We start from the raw sequence: 26908 nt of genomic DNA, 5'->3' as shown, positions 1-26908 counted from the left end.
ATCCTTTGTTATTAGATATGTAAATTAGGCGACTGGGCCATCTGCTCTTACAGAACATATTGTATTATTCCACTATTTTATTCTGAGATTTGTTCATTAAAATTTACTTTGTTTGCTGCACAACCCCTTTAAAGAGGTATTCCCATCCCCAAGATCCTATCCCAATATGTAGTAGGTGTGATAATATTAATGTTAGCAAATGCCTCCAATTAGAAATGTAGTCTAGTTCTGATTCACCATTTCTTTCGTCATGTACATTGCATGCATTGCAGGACCTTAGGTATCCGTGGTTACGACCTCTGATAAAATGGTAGTAAGTTATATAGTTGTTAGTCGTCGTAACCACGGATACCTAAGGTCCTGCAATGCATGCAATGTACATGACGAAAGAGAAATAACAAATTCAGAAGAACTATACGTCCTTTCCAATTGGAGGCATTTACTAATATTATTATTATTATTATTATTATTATTGTGACACCTACTACATATTGGGGTAGGATCTTGGGGATGTGTGTACTCTATAAGTTTGTTTCCATATGAAAAGTTCATTGTTATATTTGATAAGGGAAAATGTCCTGAATTGTAGCCATTTTATCTTGGTAAATCTGGAGGTCGCCCGAGCCTTTAGTTTCCGAGCCTTTAGTTTCCGAGCCTTTAGTTTCCGAGCCTTTAGTGTCCGAGCCTTTAGTGTCCGGGCCTTTAGTGTCAGCCTCTGTGTATTTCAGCCTGACGTCCCTATGTGTCTACACCGTGAGCCGACGCCTCGCTTACACACCAGCGTTCTGCAGGATGTCAGGGGTTAAATGCTGCAGTGAGCGTGACCTGCAGCACTGTGTACACTGACACTCAGGGACTATAACCCCAGGACGGGGCAGGTAACACCCCTCCTCCTGCGGACCTGCACACCATGACCTGCAGCACTGTGTACACTGGCACTCGGGGACTATAACCCCAGGACGGGGCAGGTAACACTCCTCCACCTGCGGAACTGCACACCGTGACCTGCAGCACTGTGTACACTGGCACTCAGGGACTATAACCCCAGGACGGGGCAGGTAACACCCCTCCACCTGCAGAGGTGCACACCGTGATCTGCAGCACTGTGTACACTGACTCAGGGACTATAACCCCAGGACGGGGCGGGTAACACCCCTCCACCTGCAGAGCTGCACACCGTGACCTGCAGCGCTGTGTGTACTGACACTCAGGGACTATAACCCCAGAACGGGGCAGGTAACACCCCTCCACCTGCGGACCTGCACACCGTGACCTGCCGCGCGTGTACACTGGCACTCAGGGACTATGACCCCAGGACGGGGCAGGTAACACCCCTCCACCTGCAGAGCTGCACACCGTGACCTGCAGCACTGTGTACACTGGCACTCAGGGACTATAACCCCAGGACGGGGCAGGTAGCACCCCTCCACCTGTGGAGCTGCACACTGTGACCTGCAGCGCTGTGTACACTGACACTAAGGGACTATAACCTCAGGACGGGGTATAGCACAGTGTGGCGGATGTGGGTGCCGGATTCAGTGAGGTATGGCAGGTACGGGTTCTAGGTGTAGTGGGTTGTGGTAAGTGTAGGGCAGGGTGCTGTGGGGAATGGCAGGTGTGGGTGGCAGGTGCAGTGGAGTTTCGCTGGTGTGGGTGGCAGGTGCAGTAAGGTGCGGTGGGTATGGGTGCCCGGTATAGCCCAGTGTGGCCAGTCTGGGTGTGGTGTGGACACCAGGTGCAGTGGGTATGGCAGGTGTGGGCCGCAGGTGCAATGAGGTGTGGCGGGTGTGGTGCCATTTTCTTGCCTTTTCCCAGGCATTGGCAGCCCACACCGGTCACAGGCGGGAGGGCAGTAGTTAGTGGGGCTCAGTGGCAGGACTTGGTGCCAGGATTGGCGAGTCCAGACCTCTGTTTCAAGGGTATGAGAGGCACGAAGCCCAAAATTTCATCTTGACACGGCTCTGGACGTGGGGGGGCTCAGAGCTGGCACTGTACCATCCGACCCCAGCACTATATGGGCACACTGCACTCTCCCAGCATTCCTTGGGTGAGGATGATGTGATGCAGCTGCACTTCTAGGGGGGTAGAAACTTTCAGCCATTGCTACCCATGACCTGACAATCACGCTGTTGAGAACTTTCACTTTAAGCTCTTTCATAATAGCAGTTCACGGTACAGAAGTAGCCACTGGCCAAGTCTCCTGTCAGTGTCTGAGAGAACACTGAGCTGTCACCCAAAGAACCCTGGACCCCAGGGGATGGCAGAGCGCGACAGTGACTGGAGACCCCACAGAGATGAGGATATCACGACATGCAGCCTGGACTGTGAGGACACACCATGGTTAGGCATCACCACAAGGAGAAGCCACCACTAGCAACACCCCAATGGCTCCTCCAGTGTGGTAATGATGACATCATACTGGAGAAGCCATCACCAGAAATATTTGGTAGAACCGTCCGCATGCTGAGGAGCCACCACAATCATCCTTAACACAGGAGCCATCTAGACCCTGAGGAGCCACCACCATCGTCCTTACTGCAAGGAGGTGTCCGCACTGTGAGGAGCCACCACCATCATCCTTATCCCAGGAGCCATCTGCAGCCTGAGGAGCTACCACCATCATCCTTACTGCAAGGAGGTGTCCACACCGTGAGGAGCTACCACCATCATCCTTATCCTAAGGAGCCGTCTGCAGCCTCAGGAGCCACCACCATCATCCTTACTGCAAGGCGGTGTCCGCACCGTGAGGAGCTACCACCATCATCCTTATGTTAAGAAGCCGTTTGCAGCCTGAGGAGCCACCACCATCATCCTTATCCTAAGGTGCCTTCTGCACCCTGAGGAGCTACTAGTACTATCCTTATCCCAAGCAGCTGTCTGCACCCTGGGGAGCCACCACAACCATCCGCACCCCATGGAGCTACCACCATCATCCTTATCCTAAGGAGCCTTCTGCGGAGGAGATACCACCATCATCCTTACTGCAAGGAGGTGTCCGCACCCTAAGGAGCTACTATTATTCTTATGCCGAGGAACTGTCAGCACCTCAAGGAGCCGTCCTCACCTTGAGGGGCCACCACCGTCCTCCTTATCCCGAGAAACCATCCTGATGGCTTTTCCGGATGTGGATGGAAATGATGGTGATGGTTCCTCATGGTGACGACTATGTGGGCTCATCATCATTATCACGCTGGTGGAGCCACCGCCGTCCTATTATTTATATTGAGTCTTGCAGCCTTTGGGGCAGCGACACAGCGCACACTGAACACTGCTACATCATTCTGACCGCACAAGTTTCCTCTGGTAACCTGCACATGATACATCTTCTCTGTGGAAAGAGTCGCCATAATTTTCATCTCATAAATCAATAATGAGAAATCTGCTTTTTCTTCTCCTCCTCCTGGGCTGACGCTTCACTGAATAGAGTTTACTACTAGAAAGAGATGTTCACATTACTGAGAGGCGACAAGTGGGCTTATATGGAGGTCTATGGATATGAGCGGAGCTAGAGGCAAGCACAGAGTGGGAGAAGCTAGAGGCAAGCAGAGTGGGAGAAGCTAGAGGCAAGCAGAGTGGGAGAAGCTAGAGGCAAGCAGAGTGGGAGAAGCTAGAGGCAAGCAGAGTGGGTGAAGCTAGAGGCAAGCAGAGTGGGAGGAGCTAGAGGCAAAGAGGGGAGGAGCTAGAGGCAAGCACAGAGTGGGAGGAGCTAGAGGCAAGCACAGAGTGGGAGGAGCTAGAGGCAAGCACAGAGTGGGAGGAGCTAGAGGCAAGCACAGAGTGGGAGGAGCTAGAGGCAAGCACAGAGTGGGGGGAGCTAGAGGCAAGCAGAGTGGGAGGAGCTAGAGGCAAGCACGGGAGGGGCTAGAGGCAAGCACAGAGTGGGAGGAGCTAGAGACAAGCAAAGAGGGGAGGGGCTAGAGGCAAGCAGTGGGAGGAACTAGAGGCAAGCACAGAGGAAGGAGCTTGAGCAGGCAGAAGGGAAGGAACTGAAGGTGGGAACAGAGGGGGAGGAGCTAGAGGTGGAAACAGAGGGGGAGGAGCTAGAGGTGGAAACAGAGGGGGAGGAGCTAGAGGTGGGAACAGGGGAGGAGCTAGAGGCGGGCACAGAGGGCAGTCAGACATTTTGCTGCTAGAAAATGAGTGTTCCACTTCTTTAGAACTTTCTGAGCTGATGACATAGGGCAATAGACTGTACTTATCTGCCCTACACTCAGTCTGTTGCCCCGTTTTTAGGGAGGGTTCTTCTGGTCTCCCATCTCCTTGTTTATGTACCCCCACTCTTGTGACTACATTTACTTGACCTTCGGTGGTCTGGGAGTCGGGTACAAGGTTTTCGGGAGAGAACTGTATTTATGGGGGGGCAGGGCCTCCTAATCATGAATGCAGCTGCTCCTCTGGGGTGGAGCTTTTCAGTATGATAGTCACATGACTTCTCTCATTCTAGGTCATGTGATTTGGTATTGGCAGGATCGGGATTATTAGATGATATCAACTATTTCCAGTAATAATCAGTGTCCCCCTTCCTTCCAGGGACTGACGAGTGGCCGAGAAAGACGCTGCTGACCATGAACTCCTCAGAGGACTTCCACCGCAGTAAGTGCTCGCAGTACTGCCAGAAAGATGAAGGTTGACAATATGGCCAACTTTCCCATACTTCTGAATGGTAAATCTACTCCTTCCTGCCAAAAAGCGGGTTATTGGGGTGTACAGCAAGGCAGAGGTCCTCCGACGTATCCTCTGACACACCTATACACTGGTATCTGCCTCCCAATGTCAGGTGATGGATGTGCTGCTGTATATGGGGACCTGTATAGATTGTGTGCTCCTTTCATCAGATGAGAACGGCTGGCAGAATTCCGTCATCATCATTCCAGCGCTTTTCTCAGGCTCCACCCTCATCATAGTCGCCATTATCTTATGGAGGTCAATCCGCAGAAAGAGAGAGAACAGACAAGAATCAGAAGGGAAAATGAAAGGTAGTAAAGGTAGTAAACGCATGTGTGTGTATATAATGTGTGTGTTACATCATACTGCTGTCCGATCACATTGCAAAAACCTGCTGACAGATTCACTCTAAATCTGGGTGAAGAACAGACAAACTGCTACAAAGGTGAGGTTGTGGAGGACAGATCATGTCACAGACCATACACCCCGGAAAGCCTGAGCACTGCAACAAGACACCAGGTAGTTATACTGCATCAGCGAGGTCTCTCAGGAAAGACTTCACTGCTACTGGGCTGTTCAAGAAGCAGCACCAAGGAACGGGTAACACTGAGGAGCATAGACGCAAGTGGCAGCCAGGGAAGCCGTGCAACAGCTGAGACACATATTACTGCCCTTCAGTATCGGAGGATGTCCAGTAGTGCCACCAGTCAGGTCTCTCAGGAAAGACTTCACTGCTACTGGGCTGTTCAAGAAGAAGCCGCACCAAGGAACGCGCGACACTGAGGAGCATAGACGCAAGGGTCAGCCAGGGAAGCCGTACAACAGCTGAGACACATATTACTGCCCTTCAGTATCGGAGGATGTACAGCAGTGCCCCCAGTCAGGTCTCTCAGGAAAGACTTCACAGTTACTGGGCTGATCAAGAAAAAGCCGCACGAAGGAACGTGCGACACTGAGGAGCATAGACGCAGGGAAGCCGTGCAACAGGTGAGACGCATCATGGTACTGGATGTCCAGCTGTGCCACCAGCTCAGAACTGGCAGCAGCCAGGCGGACCAGCTACTCCATCTACTGTGCCGAGACGTCCGGCCAGAAGTCGTCTTCATAGAAATGTGGCTGAGAAGCCCCAGACATGGAAACAAGAAGAAGAGATGCCAGTCTGCAGGAAAACATAGGAACCAGGAGGCAGAACAATGCCAGCCTGTCTCCAGACCGAGGGGTAAAATGTGGAGTATTAGGCTGCAGAAGCAGATTATTCCTGAAGAGCGGCACAATAACGAGGGTCCGCAGGAGCAGTGACTCACGACGGGGGTCCCGCAGGTGTACGGCTGCAGCTCAGGGACTCTAGTTGTGGATTTGCTCCGGATTAATGGTGTCCTCAATGCTGAGAAACCCGGGAGATACTCACGATCATGTAATATCATCAGGAGGCGTCAAATTTATTCTGCTGCCGGACAACGAACCCCAACATCCAGCCAATGTCATTAATAGAGAGAAGTCCTGGGGGTGATGATCCGTCTCGGAGCCCTGATCTCCCATCATCCTGTCTGGGATCACATGAAGGATCTGCACAAGCCTCATACACAGAAGATCTGGGGGAGTTCTCCAAGATGTTTGGCCCACCTCCTGCCGAGACCCTCCATAACCAGTGTAATAAGACGTCTGCACATTGCTGTGTGTATACAATGTCTGCTCTCTTCTCTATACAGTGTGTAATATATATATATATATGTGTGTGTGTACAGTAGATGCACCTTACTACTCATCTGTCCCCTGTCCTAGCTCTCTATGGGGACTGGGCAGTGAACGCTGCGGGGGTCTTTGAAAATTCACTGGATGTTTCGGATCCGGTCCTGGAGAAAAGACAGCTGCCTGCGGGGTGGACGCTGGAGCACAGGGTGCTGGTGTGTGATGGCCACTTTGGTCCAATTAGTCGGGTGGACCTGTGTCGCCCGGGCGAAGCCAATCTGCATGTTGTCCTAAAGGAGCTGTCCGGTAAGAGGGGCGTCTCTGGGGGGTCTCAGTAGTGAGAGGAGCACAGAATGACGTGCCCTTGCTCATGTCCTCTGCAGAGCATTGCAGCCCCGGAGAGGTGCAGGATTTCATCGATCTGATGAAGTTTTATGTCCAGGTCTGTAATCACAACAGTCTGGTAACAATGCTGTGGTGTCAGACCGAGAGGAGACCCCCGAGCATAATCATGAAGGCCATGAGCCACGGAAACCTGCTCGCCTCCCTCAGGAGCTCACAGGAGGTAATATCAGTGCCCCCCACCCATGGAGTTGCCTGCCCCAGTAATGGCTGATAACAGGGAGTAATAGATTGTAGTCAATGACTGTCCAACCACAGGCGCCCGGTGCAACCTGGCGGCCAGACCTTCCCATACACCTCCCAGCTGCTTGTTTTCCCACAATCTCCGCCCCCTCTTCTTTGATTGACAGCTCTGTAGTAGGGTGGCGATAGATGTAAAACAAGCAGGTGGGAGATGTATGGAAATGTCTCCCGCCATGTTGCATCGGGCACCTGTACTGGGTGTGAACTGTCATTTTGTGCTGACAGAGGCCCTTTATAGAAGGGCTACATATACCAGCTGTCCTCTGTCTCATGTTTAGTGTGCACAAGCCTCCGAGGGGGCTGCCCCCCGAATCACCGAGAAGGACGTCTACTCAATGGCTTTACAAGTGGCTAGCGGTTTGGTAAGTGACTGAATGGAGGACGATCGTAGGACACAGAAGTGGACAGGATTAAGGGGGAGAGAACAGAGGAGTATATAGAAGATGGTGGACAGAGGGGTCTGGAGGAGGATGAGCAAAAGGTTAGAGGGGGTCTGGAGGAGGAGTGAGGGATCTGGAGTAGGATGAACAAAAGGTTAGAGGGGTCTGGAGGAGGAGGAGAGAGGGTCTGGAGAAGTATGAGCGAAGGTTAGAGGGGTCTGGAGAAGGATGAGCAAAAGGTTAGAGGGAGAAGGAGAGGAGTCTGGAGTAGGATGAGCAAAATGTTAGAGGGGTCTGGAGGAAAAAATGGAGAGAGGGGTCTGTAGTAGGATGAGCAAAAGGTTAGAGGGGTCTGGAGGAGGATGAGCAAAAGGTTAGAGGGATCTGGAGGAGGAGAAGGAGAGAGGGGTCTGCAGTATGATGAGCAAAAGGTTAAAGTGGTCTGGAGAAGGAGGAAAAGGACAGGTGTGTGGAGGAGGAGCCAAGGAATTTGCTGACAGGTGTGTGTGCCTCCCCATTGTCTGTCTTCCCTTGTCTCATTGTTGCTCCTATGTATTGATGGTCGGGGGTTTTGGGGGGGGGGGGGATGTGTGGCATATATTAGACATTGCCTACATGTGCATCCCTCTGTCACCCCAGGAATATCTGTCGGGGACCCACGATCTGGTCCATGGCTATGTGGCCGCATGTAACCTCCTTCTCCATGAAGATCTCAGCGTCCAGCTTTGTGGTCTGGGTCTGGCTGCCATACAGTACAGGAGTGGGTCCGTCCCTGTGCGTAGAGCTGCCCAGGTGCCTCTGAAGTGGCAGTCACCGGAACGGCTGAAGGGTGCGGACATTACCGAAAAGAGCGACGTGTAAGTGGTCAGATAGTGGTCAGAGTCTGGGGAGATGTGTGAGTGACCCCAGATAGTGGTCGGAGTCTGAGGAGATGTGTGAGTGACACCAGATAGTGGTCGGAGTCTGGGGAGATGTGTGAGTGACTCCAGATAGTGGTCGGAGTCTGAGGAGATGTGAGTGACCCCAGATAGTGGTCGGAGTCTGAGGAGATGTGTGAGTGACCCCAGATAGTGGTCGGAGTCTGGGAAGACGTGTGAGTGATCCCAGATAGTGGGCGGAATTTGGGGGGACATGTGAGTGATCCCAGATAGTGGGCGGAATTTGGGGGGACATGTGAGTGACCCCAGATAGTGGGCGGAGTTTCAGGGGACATGTGAGTGACACCAGATAGTGGGCGGAGTTTGGGGGGACATGTGAGTGACACCAGATAGTGGGCAGAGTTTGGGGGGACACCTGAGTGTTCTCCGATAATGGGCAGAGTCTGGAGGGCGTGTGAGTGACCCCAGATAGTGGGTGGTGCCTCCAGCGTATAGCTGATGATGGGCGTGGCCGGGGGTGGGTGATCGATGATTGCCGTTCATCAGTGATGTCACAGTCTCATTTTTTTTCTTCCCAGGTGGTCATTTGGCATTTTGCTGTATGAGCTGGTGACAATGGGTGAGTGCTCACAGAAGTATGTGACCCCCCCAAGTACCTCCTTGTACAGTGTAGATCAGTACAGGCTGTTGCTGCTTGTTATCAGTCTTTTTAGGCTGGCATGGTGATGCGAACCCTAGAAACCTTCCTGCCCCATGATCATTACTACATCATATCTCCAGCGCTGGGAAACAATGTTTTATGACTGATATCTGCCCTGATACAAGCACTGAAATGCTGTAACACGACAGAATCAGCAGGAGTGGCCATAAAATGGAGACTGACGCGTCCGTACTACGGGGTAAGGTCCTTACTTACTAGTATTGATTATTGGATGCGAAGGGTCACACGTGGCTGAACTTGGATAGCCCCAGACATCACCCCGAGTCTGCCTGACAGCCCCTCAACACCACCCAACAGTGCCCGACCGGACCTGGGCGCCCTCCCAGCCGAGCTGAGTTCTGTGTTCTTGCTTTATGGGGGGCCTATTCCAAGTAATTTCTTTAGTAGCCCTGGGCATGTTGGGGTTGCAGTTTGACAATAGTTGGATAGCTATAGTTTAAGAGCGTCATCCACCTACAGCGCAGGAGCCTCCAAGTGTCTCTCCGCAGGGTATGTCTGTATTATGGTCACATTCTGTGCTGCCCCTTTTAGAAAGCTTCCCGAGTACTGGAGCCCCAGGAACAGAATCTTTCTGTACTTGGCAGAGCGATCATTCAAACACAGCCTCAACACTTGAATAAGACCGATGGACAGTAGGGTCATACTGCTCCTAGGGGCCACAACCGGAGCCATCTGTCCCAGTGTAGGACCTCAAGCCCTATCATACCCATCTCTCCACCAAGTGACCAGCTCACCCTGCTGAGCCTAGCATTGTTTCTAATCATATGATCTTCTATCACCCTCCTTTCTTTTCCACAGGGTCGCCACCGTACCCAGACCTGGAACCTTCCCAGCTGCCCGCAAAACTAAAGAAGAATTTCAAAATGGAGCGTCCAACGCTGTGTGGACCCCAGCTGTAAGTGCGGGCAGGTGCGGGGCCCTGGGCCATGAATGTCCTAGCATGGAGGGGGGCAGTTATAGAATTTTACAGGAGAAACTATAAGAACTGGCAACCTTTTTGCATACAATGAGAGGGAGCAGAGGGATGTGCCGACTCTGTGGTCCCTTCCTACTATAATGATCATGAGCATTGCCTCAGTGGTCTCCTGTTATGCTATTCAGTAGAGGAGGAAAGCGTCACCTTTGTGGCCCCCTGTACCATGAACGGAAGAGGAGGAGAACGTCTGCCCTGTGGTCTCCTGTTACAATGATCAGGAGAGGAAGGGAGCATCTGCATTGTGGTCCCCTGTATCCATGGTCGAGAGAGGAGCGTTGCCTCTGTGGTCTCCTGTAGCCATGATCGGAAGAGGAGGGGAGCGTTGCCTCTGTGGTCTCCAGTAGCCATGATTGTGAGAGGAGAGTACCTTCGCCTTACTGGTCTTCTTTTGTAACAATGATTGGGAGCGGAGTCAGTTCTGTGGTCTCTTTCTGTAGCAATGATCGGGAGAGGAGGGGAGCGTCGCCTTTGTGGTCCTTTGTAACCATGATCGCGAAAGGAGGGGAGTGTTACTTCTGTAACCATGATCAGGAAACGAAGGGTGCGTGACATCTGTGGTGCCGTGTAACCATGATCGGGAAAGGAGGGGAGCGTCGCCTCTGTGGTCTTCTGTACCCATGATCGGGAGGGGAGCGTCGCCTCTGTGGTCTTCTGTACCCATGATCGGGAGGGGAGCGTCGCCTCTGTGGTCTCCTGTACCCATGATCGGGAGAGGAGGAGAGCGTCACCTCTGTGGTGTCCTGTAACCATGATCGGGAGAGGAGGTTAGCGTCGCCTCTGTGGGCTCCTGTACCCATGATCAGGTGAGGAGGGGAACGTCGCCTCTGTGGTCTCCTGTACCCATGATCGGGAGAGGAGGGGAGCGTCACCTCTGTGGTGTCCTGTAACCATGATCGGGAGAGGAGGTTAGCGTCGCCTCTGTGGGCTCCTGTACCCATGATCGGGTTAGGAGGGGAGCGTCGCCTCTGTGGCTCCTGTACCCATGATCGGGAGAGGAGAGCGTCGCCTCTGTGGTCTCCTGTACCCATGATCGGGAGGGGAGGGGAGCGTAACCTCTGTGGTGTCCGGTAACCATGATCAGGAGGGGAGCGTTGCCTCTGTGGTCTCCAGTAGCCATGATTGTGAGAGGAGAGTACCTTCGCCTCAGTGGTCTCCTTTTGTGACAATGATTGGGATAGGAGGGGAGAGTCAGCTCTGTTGTCTCTTTCTGTAATAATGATCGGAAAATCAGGAGAGTGTCGAATCTGTGTTCTTCTGTAACAATAATTGGGAGCAGAGGGGAGTGTGGGGAGCTTCTCCTCAGTGGTCTCCTTCTGTTACCATGATCAAGAGAGAAGGGGATTGTCAGCTCTGTTGTCTTTTTCTGTCACAACGATCGGGAGAGATGGGTGCGTCTCTTCTGTAAGCATTCTCTGCATGCTGTGCCACCATCCCACATACTACTTATATCCTGTGAAATAATAAACTTCTGTTATAAATTCGTAAGAAAGATTGTGATGGCTAGAAGGAAGGACGGACGTGCTGTAAGTTACAGCTGCTTCTTATAAAATTAGAATATCACCAAAAAGTTACTTTATTTCAGTTCTTCAATACAAAAAGTAAAACTCATATTTTATAGAGTCATTAAACACAGAGTGATCTATTTCACGTGTTTATTTCTGTTAATGTTGATGATTATGGCTTACAGCCAATGAAAACCCAAACGTCATTATCTCAGTAAATTAGAACACCCTTGAGCCTGTGTTTTTCAGGGAAATTGTAAAGTGTGATAGGTCTGAGTTTCCATCTCCTAGTCTGTGATTAGGATTAGGACTTTCTCTGCTCACAGCAACGTCTGTGATTACAAGGTAAAGTAAAAGTGAGTTTGGATTTAGTCAAATAAGTTGACCCTGTCAGATTTTTTAGGAAAACCCGACATGGGTTTTTATTTTTGGAGAGATTTGCAGGTAGTGGTGCGAATCTTTCCCTAAACTCTGGGTTTTTGGAGTGGCTCTATGTCCACAAAACCCATTTAAACTTTTGTTTTGTCTTGGGTGTGTCAGTTCTTTGTTTGCAAGCTGCAGAGCAGGAGGCTCCATGCTATACAGTGGCAATAATGGCCCCATAGATGCTCCATACAGACACTTGCCCCTTATAGTGCTGCACAAACATTATGGCCCCATAGATGCTCCATTCAAGCACTTGCCCCTTATAGTGCTGCACAAACATTATGGCCCCATAGATGCTCCATACAGGCACTTGCCCCTTATAGTGCTGCACAAACATTATGGCCCCATAGATGCTCCATACAGGCACTTTCCCCTTATAGTGCTGCACAAACATTATGGCCCCATAGATGCTCCATACGGGCACTTGCCCCTTATAGTGCTGCACAAACATTATGGCCCCATAGATGCTCCATACAGGCACTTGCCCCTTATAGTGCTGCACAAACATTATGGCCCCATAGATGCTCCATACAGACACTTGCCCCAATATAGTGCTGCACAAACATTATGGCCCCATAGATGCTCCATACAGGCACTTGCCCCTTATAGTGCTGCACAAACGTTATGGCCCCATAGATGCTCCATACAGGCACTTGCCCCTTATAGTGCTGCACAAACATTATGGCCCCATAGATGCTCCATACAGGCACTTGCCCCTTATAGTGCTGCACAAACGTTATGGCCCCATAAGATGGTCTATAAAGACACTTGCCCCATTATAGTGCTGCACAAACGTTATGGCCCCATAAGATGCTCCATACCGACACTTGCCCCATATAGTGCTGCACAAACGTTATGGCCCCATAAGATGCCCCATACAGACACTTGCCCCATATAGTGCTGCACAAATGTTATGGCCCCATAAGATGCCCCATACAGGCACTTGCCCCTTATAGTGCTGCACAAACGTTATGGCCCCATAGATGCTCCATACAGGCACTTTCCCCTTATAGTGCTGCACAAACATTATGGCCCCATAGATGCTCCATACAGGCACTTGCCCCTTATAGTGCTGCACAAACATTATGGCCCCATAGATGCTCCATACAGGCACTTGCCCCTTATAGTGCTGCACAAACATTATGGCCCCATAGATGCTCCATACAGACACTTGCCCCAATATAGTGCTGCACAAACATTATGGCCCCATAGATGCTCCATACAGGCACTTGCCCCTTATAGTGCTGCACAAACGTTATGGCCCCATAAGATGCCCCATACAGACACTTGCCCCATATAGTGCTGCACAAACATTATGGCCCCATAGATGCTCCATACAGGCACTTTCCCCTTATAGTGCTGCACAAACATTATGGCCCCATAGATGCTCCATACAGGCACTTGCCCCTTATAGTGCTGCACAAACATTATGGCCCTATAGATGCTCCATACAGGCACTTTCCCCTTATAGTGCTGCACAAACATTATGGCCCCATAGATGCTCCATACAGGCACTTGCCCCTTATAGTGCTGCACAAATGTTTTGGCTCCATAAGATGGTCTATAAAGACACTTGCCCCATTATAGTGCTGCACAAACGTTATGGCCCCATAAGATGCTCCATACAGACACTTGCCCCATATAGTGCTGCACAAACGTTATGGCCCCATAAGATGCCCCATACAGACACTTGCCCCATATAGTGCTGCACAAACGTTATGGCCCCATAAGATGCCCCATACAGGCACTTGCCCCTTATAGTGCTGCACAAACGTTATGGCCCCATAGATGCTCCATACAGGCACTTGCCCCTTATAGTGCTGCACAAACATTACAGCCCCATAGATGCTCCATACAGGCACTTGCCCCTTATAGTGCTGCACAAACATTACGGCCCCATAGATGCTCCATACAGGCACTTGCCCCTTATAGTGCTGCACAAACATTATGGCCCCATAGATGCTCTATAAGGGGCAAGTGCCTGTATGGTGCTGCACAAACGTTATGGCCCCATAAGATGCCCCATACAGACACTTGCCCCATATAGTGCTGCACAAACATTATGGCCCCATAGATGCTCCATACAGGCACTTGCCCCTTATAGTGCTGCACAAACATTATGGCCCTATAGATGATCCATACAGGCACTTGCCCCATATGCTGTGGCTGCGATTAAAAAAAAAAAATGACATACTCACCTCTCCGTCGCTCAGGCCCCCGGCACTTTTAATATTTACCTGCTCTTCTTTCCTGTGTGGCTCCGTCTTCAGCGTTTTCCACACTGACGTTCAGGCAGACGGCGCGCACTGACCACGTTCATCGCGCCCTCTGACCTGAGCGTCACAGCCAGAGGACGCCGAAGACGGAGCCACAACGGAACGGAGGAGAGGTGACTATCGCGCAGCGCTCCCCCTCCCCGTATACTTACCTGCTCCCGGCGCGGTCCCTGCAGGTCCCCGCTTCCAGCGCTGCATCATCTTCCTGTACTGAGCGGTCACATGGTACCGCACATTACAGTAATGAATATGCGGCTCCACCCCTATGGGAGGTGGAGCCGCATATTCATTACTGTAATGTGCGGTACCATGTGACCGCTCAGTACAGGAAGAAGATGCAGCGCTGGAAGCAGGGACCTGCAGGGACCACGCCGGGAGCAGGTAAGTCTAATTACACAGCCCCCGCTCCCCCTCCCCTGCCGACCCCTGGGTATGACTCGAGTATAAGCCGAGAGGGGGACTTTCAGCCCAAAAAAATGGGCTGAAAATCTCGGCTTATACTCGAGTATATACGGTATGTTCGCTCATCACTAGTGAAGACCTTTCCTTACAAGGCTGTCTTAGCAAGAGACTTGCTGCTGTTCAGGTTCCTGTGGTTAACCCAGGTTAAAGGTCTTTCCGGGGCAGGGAGCTCGAAGATCCCGAGTCAGGGATTCCTGCGTTAGAAAGAGTGTGAACCTGACAGGTTATCCCTAGAGGTGTTGGAAGGAGGGGTCGAGGAGACCTTGTCAGTTCCAGAGCTGGAAGTGCCCCGGGGAACTTTTGGGACAGCTTAGCTCCAGGATTCCGCTCTGACCCAAGCACGGGAAAGGGTGATAGAGGTAAATGCGGTGGCTCAGCAACCTGGTGCAGACGTCATTTTTCCACACATGGAGGTCAACCAGCATTTACTTTATAGATTTTTCCGCACATGGCGGTCAATGAGGATTTACTTAGAGTTGACAAAATCCGGGGCAAAGTAGTGGGACAGCTGGTAGTGCCCCAATCCTACCGTCGGGTGGTGCTCAAGATGGCTCACATACACATGTTGGGTGGGCACTTAGGGGTTAAAAATACACAATCTTATTTTACAATGGTTCTTATGGCCCGGGATTTTCCCCGAGAGACTGAAGTTTTGTGAGACGTGTCCAGAGTGCCAGCTAACCTCACCCACTGCAAACTTCTGGAGTCCATTGGTACCTCTGCCAACTATAGAAGTTCCTTTTGAGCGGATTGCTATAGATCTGGTGGGGCCAATAGCAAAATCCGCCCGGGGGCACCAACATATATTAGTGGTAGTAGATTATGCCACCCGGTACCCAGAGGCCATTCCGCTTCGCCACACCTCGGCTAAACTTATCCCCCGGGAGTTGTTTGCTATCTTCTGAAGTCTTGGGCTACCGAAGGAGATCCTGACTGATCACGGGACTTCTTTTATGTCCAAAGTGACAAAGGCACTGTGTAAGCTGCTTCAGATAAAACAGTTGTGCATGTTGGTGTACCACCCTCAGACCAACGGATTAGTTGAACGTTTTAACAAAACTCTTAAATCCATGCTGAAAAAGTGATCTCAAAGGATGGAAGGGATTGGGACCTGTTATTTAATGTTCGCCATCCACAAGGTACCGCAGACTTCCACGGGATTTTCACCCTTTGAGCTACTGTATTGCAGGTATCCGAGGGGGTCTGCTGAACGTAGCCAAAGAGACGTGAGAGCAGGAACCTGCGCCGCATAAGAGTGTAATAGAGCAGGTAGCCAATGTGCAGGACCGGATCGCAGCGGTCAGGCCTATAGTAAAAGAGCATGTGGTGGATGCTCAGGTAGCGCAGAGCCGCGCATATAAAAGAAAGGCCAAGGTCCGCTTCTTTAAAGTAGGAGATCAGGTTTTAGTCTTAGTACCCACCGCTGAAAGTAAGCTTATGGCCAAGTGGCAAGGGTACAGTCCGAGTCCAGGAAAATGTGGGGAGGTGAATTGACGAGTAAAAAGCCCAGGAAGAGGAAGCCCGAACAGTTGTATCATATAAATCTGCTAAAAGCGTGGAAGGACCGGGAGTGTATGATTACGAATGCGACTCCAGACATGTTATCTGGGGACCCTCCGATATCGGCCCGCAGCAGTGTCAAGAGGGGCAGAAATTTGCACAGAGAACATGGATGTATTCTCAGGACTACCCTGTCGTACCTCTGTCATCCAGCATGACATTGTCACCAAGCCTCACATAAGCGTGCGATTGAAGCCGTACTGGGTGCCCAAGGCCCGGAGACGAGCCATCGCAAGTGAGGTGAAACAAATGCTCCAGCTGTGAGTAATTGAGGCGTCCCGGAGTGACTGGGCTAGCCCCATTGTACTGATTCCGAACTCGGATGGATCATTACGATTTTGTAACGACTTCCGAAAATTGAATGAAGTGTCAAAGTCTAACCTTTATCCAATGCCCAGGGTGGACGAACTGATTGAGCGACTTGTTAGACCCAGTATTTCACCACGCTCGATCTGACCAAGGGTTATTGGCAGGTGCTGCTTACAGAATCGGCTAAAGAAAAGGCCGCCTTCATAACACCGGAGGGTTTCTATCACTGTCATCTTGCCTTCTGGGTTACGTGGGGCCCCGGCCACGTTCCAGACGCTAATGTACATAGTGTCTGGTAGGTGCCAGGTACAAGCGGTAGTGAATTTGCTCAGTCGCGTGCTTGACAGCAAACCCCCAAAAAATGTGTAATACAGGCCTGTGTGAGGTTAACACAGAGCCCGGGACAACAAAGCTGCTGACGCACCCAAAAGATAAACGGTGGTGCAGTTGCCCACAGCAACTAGTTTGGACATGGACTGTTTGGATGACTTGACTGCGAACCGGAGGATACCGCTTACCTTGTTTTGTGAGTTTTTGGAATAAAGATGTGTGAACAACACTGTACTACATATGGTCGAGAGTGCGGACTTTTATGGAGGGTATTGCAGGGTTCTGCCTGGATCAGATTCAACATATGTTTAGTACTCGATCTAACGTATGGCATGTTCTCCGGTCCTTCTAGGGAGGGGTGGGAACATCGGTTTGTGGCCTGGTGGGGTGGGAACATCGGTTTGTGGCCTGGTGGGGTGGGAACATCAGTTTGTGAACTGGTGGGGTGGGAACATCGGTTTGTGGCCTGGGAACATCGGCTTGTGGCCTATGTTCCTCTCCATCACCGCCTCCTGCAGTGTTGCATAGTTGGCTGTGGAGAGTGCAGTAGATCATTTCCCAGCCCTAAAATGAGCACCTCACACCTTCACCCCAATTTTACTTTCCTTATGAAAGCTTGTGAGTCCACAGAGCTGACCTTCCATAGTTGTGTGGTCACTCGCCAAATGTTGATCTGCTAATGTTCACCCCCATCAGGCCTCTGCTTTGTAGTCGGTAGCTGCATGTCTCCACCAGGTGGATGATTTGATATATAAGGACCTGACGGGGCAGAGGAGCCAGTAGCAGTTGTGGCCCCTGAGGTAGGGGGAGCGCTGTGTAGGTCATTAGTCACACATCTTGGGGGTTAACATGAATTTGTCACTCTCCTTCACTGATCCCATCTTCTGACCCTGCAGGTTTGAGGTGATGAGCAACTGTTGGCAGTGGGAGGCGCCGCTGAGACCATGCTTTACAGATGTGATGAAGCTGCTGCAGAATGGCCAGGACCAGGCGGATGGATGGACCCCCTTGACTCCCAGGGACATGCTCAGCTGGAGGGAGTACGTGTCTGTGGCTGGAATTCCTGTATGATGCTTTAGCCAGGTTGGAGCCATTGGTGAAGGAGGGGGTGAGGACTTTGGAGCCATTTCCCCACGCCCACCTGTATGATGTATACACTGAACAGACGGGATTAATCCTTTACCTGTGAATCTATTTATGGTGGAAAATAAAGATGTTGAAAATGTGCTAGCTCTAATATTGGAGAAGCCGATTAATCAAGTGGCGGCACGTGGTACAGGACAAATGCTGTTTATTGCATATGAGTAACCTGCACCCTAGAAATTCTGTACAGGCACCCACCACAAGGCTGGGCACCGCTGGCTACAGGGATGACGGGGGGCTGGTGCCCGGGATGGCTGTATAATCAGCAAGATGGTTAGTCTCCACCACAGCAATATCACCGCCCCCCAATAATGACATCTCCTCCTCCCAATGACGACATCTCCACCTCCTCCCAATGACGACATCTCCACCTCCTCCCAATGACGACATCTCCACCTCCTCCCAATGACGACATCTCCACCTCCCAATGACGACATCTCCACCTTCTCCCAATGACGACATCTCCACCTTCTCCCAATGACGACATCTCCACCGCCTCCCAATGACGACATCTCTACCGCCTCCCAATGACATCTCCTCCCCTCCAAATGCCGACATCTCCCCTCCAAATGACGACATCTCCTCCCCCCGATGACGACATATCCACCCCCCATAATGATACCACTATCCCCTCAATGACGACATCTCCTCCTCCTCCTCCCCATGATGACATATCCACCCCCCAATCCCCCAATGATGACATCACCTTCCCTGGAGGGAGTCTGAGTACAGGGGTAGCGGTGGGATATTGGGGAGGACACCAGTGAGGGGCAGGTAGTGTCGGGTGAGGGCAGGCAGGTGGGACATTAGGGAGGACACTAGTGAGCGGCAGGTGGGATAGCGATGAAGGGGAAGCAAGTGGGACATTGGGAAGAACATCAATGAGGGGCAGGTGGACTTTCAGTGGAGAGGAGGCAGGTGAGACATTGGAGAGGACACCAATTTGACCCTTGGAAACAACAAAAATATGAATGGTGAATGGAGGGAGGGCTGCAGGGTGGGCAGGAATTGAGGGGGTCTCACAGTGTTCTATTATCCACTGTATCAGTAATTTCCAAACTACAACCACATAGAGAATTCATACGGCTCAGGGTCAATGTTTATTCTGCTGTATGGGCAGTAGTGTGGCAGCAGGAGCAGTAATGCGGCGGAGTTGGCAGTAGTGGCAGCAGGAGCAGTAATGCGGTGGAGTGGGCAGTAGTGTGGCAGCAGGAGCAGTAATGCGGCAGAGTGGGCAGTAGTGGCAGCATGAGCAGTAATGCAGTGGAGTGGACAGTAATGTGGCAGCAGGAGCAGTAATGCGGCTGTGTGGGCAGTAGTGGCAGCAGGAGCAGTATGTGACGGTGTGGGCAGTAGTGGCAGCAGGAGCAGTAATGCGGTGGAGTGGGCAGCAGTGGCAGCAGGAGCAGTAATGCGGCGGAGTGGATAGTAGTGTGGCAGCAGGAGCAGTAATGCGGCGGTGTGAGCAGTAGTGGCAGCAGGAGCAGTATGTGGCGGTGTGGGCAATAGTGCACCAGCAGGAACAGTAATGCGACGGTGTGTGCAGTAGTGTGGCAGCAGGCGCAGTAGTGTGGCGGTGTGGGCAATAGTGTGGCAGCAGGCGCAGTAGTGTGGCGGTGTGGGCAATAGTGTGGCAGCAGGAGCAGTAGTGTGGCGGTGTGGGCAATAGTGTGGCAGCAGGAGCAGTAGTGCGGCGGTGTGGGCAATAGTGGCTGTGTGGGCAGTAATGCGACGGTGTGGGCAATAGTGTGGCAGCAGGAGCAGTAGTCTGGCGGTGTGGGCAATAGTGTGGCAGCAGGAGCAGTAGTGTGGCGGTGTGGGCAGTAGTGTGGCAGCAGGAGCAGTAGTGCGGCGGTGTGGGCAGTAATGTGGCGATGTGGGCAGTAATGTGGCGGTGTGGGCAGTAGTGTGGCGGTGTGGGCAGTAGTGTGGCGGTGTAGGCAGTAGTGTGGCGGTGTGGGCAGTAATGCGGCGGTGTGGGCAGCAGGAGCAGTAGTTGTTGGGCCACTGCTCTGTCTGCAAGAGCATGAAGACAAGCGGAGTACTGCCGCCAGCTGTGGAGACACAACGGGCGAGAGGTGAAAAGCTCCAAGCCCCACAGCCGACTTCTAAGAAGCGACTCATAAAACAATCACAAAAAACATCACAGCCACTGACACAATGTATCTGAGGTTCTGGACCGACAAGTCCTGACACCGAGGAGCCTGGGCTGTGAGAGCCAAGACAATCAATCATACAATCATCACCAAGACCCTCATCATCCTCACCTCCCCCGACCTTATCAACACCAAGATCGTCTTCATCAACTCCAACCCCACCATAATCACCCAAACCAATCGCCAACATCTTCATCATCAGCCGCGGCCACACGCAGACTTCATAGTGCAGAGGACAGAACAGCGGAAATTCACAAGAGACAGAAAATGTCTGGTCTGTGATCGTCATAAAGTCATCGCGAGCCCAGACGGCCTCCTTCCAGTACTACTGGGATCCATTAGATCACACACGCCGTCTCCTAGGTTTTGCCTGATGGCGCTCGGTGATTCCCAGACACTGGCAATCAATAGTAACTCATCTATGAATGGCAGCAAGAGCGATCACACATACGCTACACGGAGGAATTATCTGCAGAAGCTTCCGGAGACACAACGATGGTATCCAAGTGCGCGGCCCCGGATCTGTGCAGGGATTCACCAACCGTCCCGTCATTATTGACCTGATGGAGACTCTTAGAGGGTGATATCATTTATCTTAGTAAAATCATCTAAATATTCACTTATTGGGTCCATCTTGGTTCTGGCCCAGTGACCCGAACGGAAATGATGAAGTGAATACCCGGCTCTTGTTATTGTTATCGGATGTAAGACAGATCGGTCACATGCCTCGTTACAACCCACAATCACAATGTAGATAAGTAAGAAAGAAGAGAAGAGGCAGCTCTTCGCATGCGTCATCTGTTCCGCAGATTGTTGTGAAATATTCTTGGCTTCATTGTTGGGGCCCTGCGCGGCCTGGGTTCTTATGTTTATTGCAAAATGTCTGTTTATGTGAGAAAACTCAATAAAAACGATTGAAAATAAAATCATTGCAACGTAAGAATCACAGGAAAACATCCAGAGATAGGGTACGCCAACGCTTACCCTGACAGCTCTGTTACATGGGACTGCAGGTGACATCTACTACATTATCTGTAATGCAGAGGATTAATGTAAGCAGGGATCAGAAAAGGGAGAAGGCAGGGAACAGAGAGGGGAGAAAGCAGGGAACAGGAGGAGAAAGCAGAGAACATAGAGGGGAGAAGGCAGAGAGCAGAGGAAAAAAGCAGAGAACAGAGAGGGAGAAAGCAAAGAACAGGAAAAAGCATTGAACAGAGAGGGAGAAAGCAGGAAAAGAGAGAAAGCAAGGAACAGAGGAGAGAAAGCTGTGAACAGATGGGAGAAAGCAGGGAACAGAGAGGGGAGAAAGCAGGGAACAGAGAAAGCAGGGAACAGACGGGAGAAAGCTGTGAAAGAGGGAGGAAAAGCTGTGAACAGAGGGGGAGACAGCAGGGAACAGAGGGAGAAAGCAAGGAACAGAGAGGAGAGAAAGCTGTGAACAGAAGGGAGAAAGCAGGGAACAGAGAGGGGAGAAAGCAGGGAACAGAGAGAGAGAGAAAGCAGGGAACAGAGAAGGGAGAAAGCTGTGAACAGAGGGAGGAAAAGCTGTGAACAGTGGGGGGAGAAAAAACGGGAGAAAGCAAAGACCAGGAAAAAAAAACATTGAACAGGGAGGGAGAAAGTAGGAAACGGAGAAAGCAGGGAACAGAGAGGGGAAAAAGCAGGGAACAGAGAGGAGAAAACTGAACAGAGGGGAGAAAGCTGTGAACAGAGGGGGAGACAGCAGGGAACAGAGGGAGAAAGCAGGGAACAGAAAAGGGAGAAAGAAAACAGGCAGAAAGCAGGGAACAGAGATTGAGAAAGTAGAGAACAAAGGCAGAAAGCAGAGAACGGAGAAAAAAGGGAACAGAGGGGAGAAAGCAGAGAACAGAGCGAGAAGGCAGGGAACAGAGGGGAGAAAGAAAACAGAAGAAAGCAAAGAACAGAAAAAAAGCATTGAACAGAGGGAGAAAGCAGGAAACAGGGAGAAAGAGAAAGCAGGGAACAGAGGGAGAAAGCTGTGAACAGGGAGAAAGCAAGGAACAGATTGAGAAAGTAGAGAACAAAGAGGCAGCGAACAGAGGGGAGAAACGGAGAAAGCAGGGAACAGAGGGGAGAAAGCAGGGAACAGAGGGGGATAAAGCAGGGATCATATGGCAGAGAAAGCAGGGAACGGGGAGAAAGCAGGGAACAGAGAGGGGGATAAAGCAGGGATCATATGGCAGAAAGTAGGGAACAGAGAGGGGGAGAAAGCAGGGAACGGAGAAAGCAGGGAACGGGGAGAAAGCAAAGAACAGAGGAGAGAAAGCAGAGAACAGAGGGAGAAAGCAGGGAACAGAGGGGAGAAAGCAAAGAACAGGAAAAAAGCATTGAACAGAGAGGGAGAAAGCAGGAAAAGATAGAGAAAGCAAGGAACAGAGAGGGGAGAAAGCGGGGAACATAGAGGGGAGAAAGCAGGGAACAGAAGGGAGAAAGCAGAGGACAGAGAGGGGAGAAAGCAGGGAACAGAAGGGAGAAAGCAGAGGACAGAGGGGAGAAAGCAGGGAACGGGAGAAAGAAAAGAACAGAGGGAGAAAGCAGGAAACGAGAGGAGAAAGCAAGGAACAGACGGGAGAAAGCAGGGAACAGGGAGAAAGCAGGGGACAAAGAGATAAAGCAGGGAAAAGAGAGAGAGAAAGCTGTGAACAGAGGGGGAGAAAGCTGTGAACAGATGGGGAGACAGCAGGGAACAGAAGGGAGAAAAAATGGAAGAAAGCAAAGAACAGGAAAAAAAAGCATTGAACAGGGAGGGAGAAAGCAGGGAACAGAGAGGAGAAAACTGAACAGAGGGGGAGACAGCAGGGAACAGAGAGGGGATACAGCTGTGAACAGAGGGAGAAAGGGAACAGAAAAGGGAGAAAGAAAACAGGCAGAAAGCAGGGAAGAGAGGGGAGAAAGCAGGGAACAGAGATTGAGAAAGTAGAGAACAAAGGCAGAAAGCAGAGAACAGAGGGAAGAAACAGAGGGAGAAGGCAGGGAACAGAGAGGGGAGAAAGAAAACATTGAACAGAGAGGGAGAAAGCAGGAAACGGAACAGAGAGGTGAGAAAGCTGTGAACAGGGAGAAAGCAGGGAACAGAGATTGAGAAAGTAGAGAACAAAGGCAGAGAACAGAGGGAAGAAACGGAGAAAGCGGAACAGAGGAAGAAGGCAGGGAACAGAGAGGGGAGAAAGAAAACGGGAGAAAGCAAAGAAAAAAAATATTGAACAGAGAGGGAGAAAGCAGGAAACGGAACAGAGAGGTGAGAAAGCTGTGAACAGGGAGAAAGCAGGGAACAGAGGTTGAGAAAGTAGAGAACAAAGAGGCAGAAAGCAGAGAACAGAGGGGTGAAACGGAGAAAGCGAGAGGGGAGAAAGCAGGGAACAGAGGGAGAAAGCAGGGAACAGAGAGGGCAGACAGGGAACAGAGGGAGAAAGCAGGGATCAAAGGGAGAAAGCAGGGAAAAGATGGGAGAAAGCAGGGAACAGAGAGGAGAAAGCAGGGAACAAAGAGGGAGAAAGCAAAGAACTGACAGGGAGAACGCAGGTACCAGAGAGGGAGAAAGCAGGGAACAGATAGGGGAGAAAACAGGGAGCAGAGAGGGGGGAAATCAGGGAACAGAGAGGGAGAAAGTAGGGAACAGAGGGAGAAAGCAGGGAAAAGATGGGAGAAAGCAGAGAACAGAGAGGGAGAACGCAAAGAACAGAGGAAAAAAGCAATGAACAGAGGGGAGAAAGCAGGGAAAAGAGGGAGAAAGCAAGGAACAGAGAGCGGAGAAAGCAGAGAACAGAGAGGGAGAAAGCAGAGAACAGAGAGGGGAGAAAGCAGAGAACAGAGAGGGGAGAAAGCAGAGAACAGAGAGGAAGAAAGTAGAGAACAGAGAGGGAGAAAGCGCACAGGGATTGGCAGGTGCACAGGTTGTAATTGTTAGAGCGAACAGGTCTCTTGAGGTGGAAAGCGAGTGAGAGATGCTTCCTGCAATGTCATGTCCTAGTGTTGATGGTCTTCGATCAGACCACGCTTTTGGCATGCTTCCCTGTAAGTTTGACACAGTCCTCCATCAACTATCTTCAAACCTGTGAAAGACGTTGGCCCATGGACAGTGTGAAGCAGTAATCGGAGGTAGTAACACTGCGTGGTTTGGATGCACTGTATACACACGTCCAAGAGCAGCACTGGAACGTCCGTCCCATCCTGAGACCCTTGCACCTTGTTTCCTCTTGTAAAATACTTTTCTCTCTTTATTCCATGTATGATATGTTGGAACATCTGAATATAATAAAGTCCTTGTAAATGGATCTGCTTGACATAGGAGACAGAAAGCTGTCCATGTTGTATTGGGTGGTCGAGCAGCTCTTTCCTCTGCATTGTTGGGAGTAAAATAAACTCGTCCAAGATGAACTACAGTCAGATGTCTTTCATGGATGGGAAAATGTAGTAGTCACCACTTCTTCATTAATACTTATATACCTTCCCATCGGATACACCATAATCTCATCGGATGTACATTGTGGATTCTCTAGCTGGGAAACTGCCAGATCACTGCCCTTAGTAACATATTTGCAAATGTACTTAATTGACTTAACAGAGTTACACTATTCTTCGATAATGTGCGCATCAAACAGTGGAGAGTAAAGGTACCGTTACACTAAACGACTTACCAACGATCACGACCAGCGATACGACCTGGCCGTGATCGTTGGTAAGTCGTTGTGTGGTCGCTGGGGAGCTGTCACACAGACAGCTCTCTCCAGCGACCAACGATCAGGGGAACGACTTCAGCATCGTTGAAACTGTCTTCAACGATGCCGAAGTCCTCCTGCAGCACCCGGGTAACCAGGGTAAACATCGTACTTTTACCATTGTAAAAGTAAAAAAAAAAAAAAACACTACATACTAACATTCTGATGTCTGTCACGTCCCCCGCCGGCGTCCACCGGCGTGCACTGAATGTGTCAGCGCCGGCAGTAACAGCGGTGACGTCACCGCTGTGCTCTGCTTTAGGGCTGTCCCACACGTCCAGATAATTCCGGTACCGGAATAAATCGGTACCGGAGTTATCCGTGTCCGTGTGCCTGGGAACTCACGTAGGCCATACGTGCGGCACACGTGTGCCGCCCGTATGGCGAGTGGGTACCACACGGAACGTGTGGTACCCACGCGTGTGGTACCCTGCATCGCGGACTCATATGTTCCCTGCAGCAGCGTTTGCTGCAGAGAAAATATGAAGAATAGTGTTTAAAATAAAGATCTATGTGTCCGAACCTGTGCGCCCCCCCGCTGTTCAGAAAATACTTACCCGCCTCCCTCGCTGCTTCCTGGTCTGGCCGCGGCTTCTAGTGTATGCGGTCACGTGGGGCCGATCATTTACAGTCATGAATATGTGGCTCCACCTCCCATAGGGGCGGAGCCGACTATTCATGATTGTAAATTATCGGCCCCACGTGACCGCATACAGTAGGAGGCGCGGGGCAGAGAGGAAGGAGTGACAGCCAACGTGGGAGCGGGTGAGTATTTTCAGAACAGCGGGGGGGCGAACAGGGGGTGGGGGGGCGGCGGACACATAGATCTTTATTTTAAACACTATTATTCATATTTTCTCTGCAGCAAACGCTGCTGCAGGGAACATATGAATCGCGGCTTCAGCACCATGTGGGGGGGACAGCGCTTACTGTAGCGCTGTCTCCTGCACGCACACGGACCCCAGACGGAGAATGTCCGTGTGAGGTCAGTGTTTTACACGGACCCATTGACTTTAATGGGTCCGTGTAATACGTGCGCTCCCACGAACACTGACATGTCTCCGTGTTTGGCACACGGAGACACGGTCCGCAAAAAATCAATGACATCTGCACAGATGCATTGATTTTTATGGGTCTACGTGTGTCAGTGTCTCCGGTACGTGAAGAAACTGTCACCTCACGTACCGGAGCCACTGACGTGTGAAACCGGCCTTACGGCCGGCGCTGACACAGTCAGTGCAGGGAAGCTCTCGGCAGCAGCGCTCTTGCCGAAAGCAGTTTTAACCTTGTGGACGCCAGGGGACGTGACAGACATCAGAATGTGAGTATGTACTGTTTTTTTTTTTTTACTTTTACAAAGGTAACCAGGGTAAATATCGGGCTACTAAGCGCGGCCCTGCGCTTAGTTACCCGATATTTACCCTGGTTACAAGTGAACACATCGCTGGATCGGCGTCACACACGCCGATCCAGCGATGACAGCGGGTGATCAGCGACCAAAAAATGGTCCTGATCATTCCCATCGACCAACGATCTCCCAGCAGGGGCCTGATCGTTGGTCGCTGTCACACATAACGAGATCGTTAGCGGGATCGTTGCTACGTCACCAAAAGCGTGACGTTGCAACGATATCGTTAACGATATCGTTATGTGTGACTCAGCCTTAAGGTGCAACCCATCGATTATCTATTTCAATATCTGTGTTTTGTTTTACCCTTTTTAATCTGATTGTTGCAGTCTATCCTCTCTGTTCAGGTTTCCGTCTTCTGTAAAGAGGATAACCATCTCGTTTGTGTTTCTACAATCAAGTTGCGAGGATACCTTTTAGTACATTTTCTTCATACATGGCGATCTTGGGTTAAGTGGCCCACATGGGCCATGGATCATATTTTTAGAAATAGTTTCAAAAAGTATCAGGTCCACTTCTGGATTTGGAAGTTCAGCAGAAATAACACTGTCCATGTGATCAGGACGTATGTTATACTTTAGCCAGTAAATGACCATGTGGAAGACCTCTCTTTTTTGTCACTCAATTGAATACATCCAACACT

General features: G+C 50.9%; 1 protein-coding gene across 5 annotated transcripts in view; it reads left to right on the top strand.

Annotated features, from left to right (window-relative positions):
• LOC143770647 (tyrosine-protein kinase STYK1-like) overlaps positions 1-18044 on the top strand; it is a 41098-nt gene extending 23054 nt beyond the window's left edge. For 2 of the 5 annotated variants that reach the window (XM_077260491.1, XM_077260492.1), the window contains exons 2-10: positions 4531-4593; positions 4836-4976; positions 6448-6660; positions 6738-6919; positions 7278-7361; positions 8019-8236; positions 8836-8876; positions 9777-9873; positions 17716-18044. In XM_077260491.1, coding sequence (XP_077116606.1) covers positions 4566-4593; positions 4836-4976; positions 6448-6660; positions 6738-6919; positions 7278-7361; positions 8019-8236; positions 8836-8876; positions 9777-9873; positions 17716-17890 — 1179 coding nt within the window. In that variant the 5' untranslated portion in view covers positions 4531-4565 and the 3' untranslated portion in view covers positions 17891-18044. Of the gene's footprint in view, positions 1-4530; positions 4594-4835; positions 4986-6447; positions 6661-6737; positions 6920-7277; positions 7362-8018; positions 8237-8835; positions 8877-9776; positions 9874-17715 lie in introns of all 5 variants that reach the window. The other 3 variants (XM_077260494.1, XM_077260493.1, XM_077260490.1) reach the window with 3 other exon arrangements.
• The last annotated feature ends 8864 nt before the right edge of the window (positions 18045-26908 follow it).

This window comes from Ranitomeya variabilis, chromosome 4 (assembly GCF_051348905.1).
Source record: "Ranitomeya variabilis isolate aRanVar5 chromosome 4, aRanVar5.hap1, whole genome shotgun sequence".
In the NCBI taxonomy this organism is placed as follows: domain Eukaryota; kingdom Metazoa; phylum Chordata; class Amphibia; order Anura; family Dendrobatidae; genus Ranitomeya; species Ranitomeya variabilis.
Note: the sequence above shows the minus strand (reverse complement) of the source record. Positions and strands in the feature narration are given on the sequence as shown.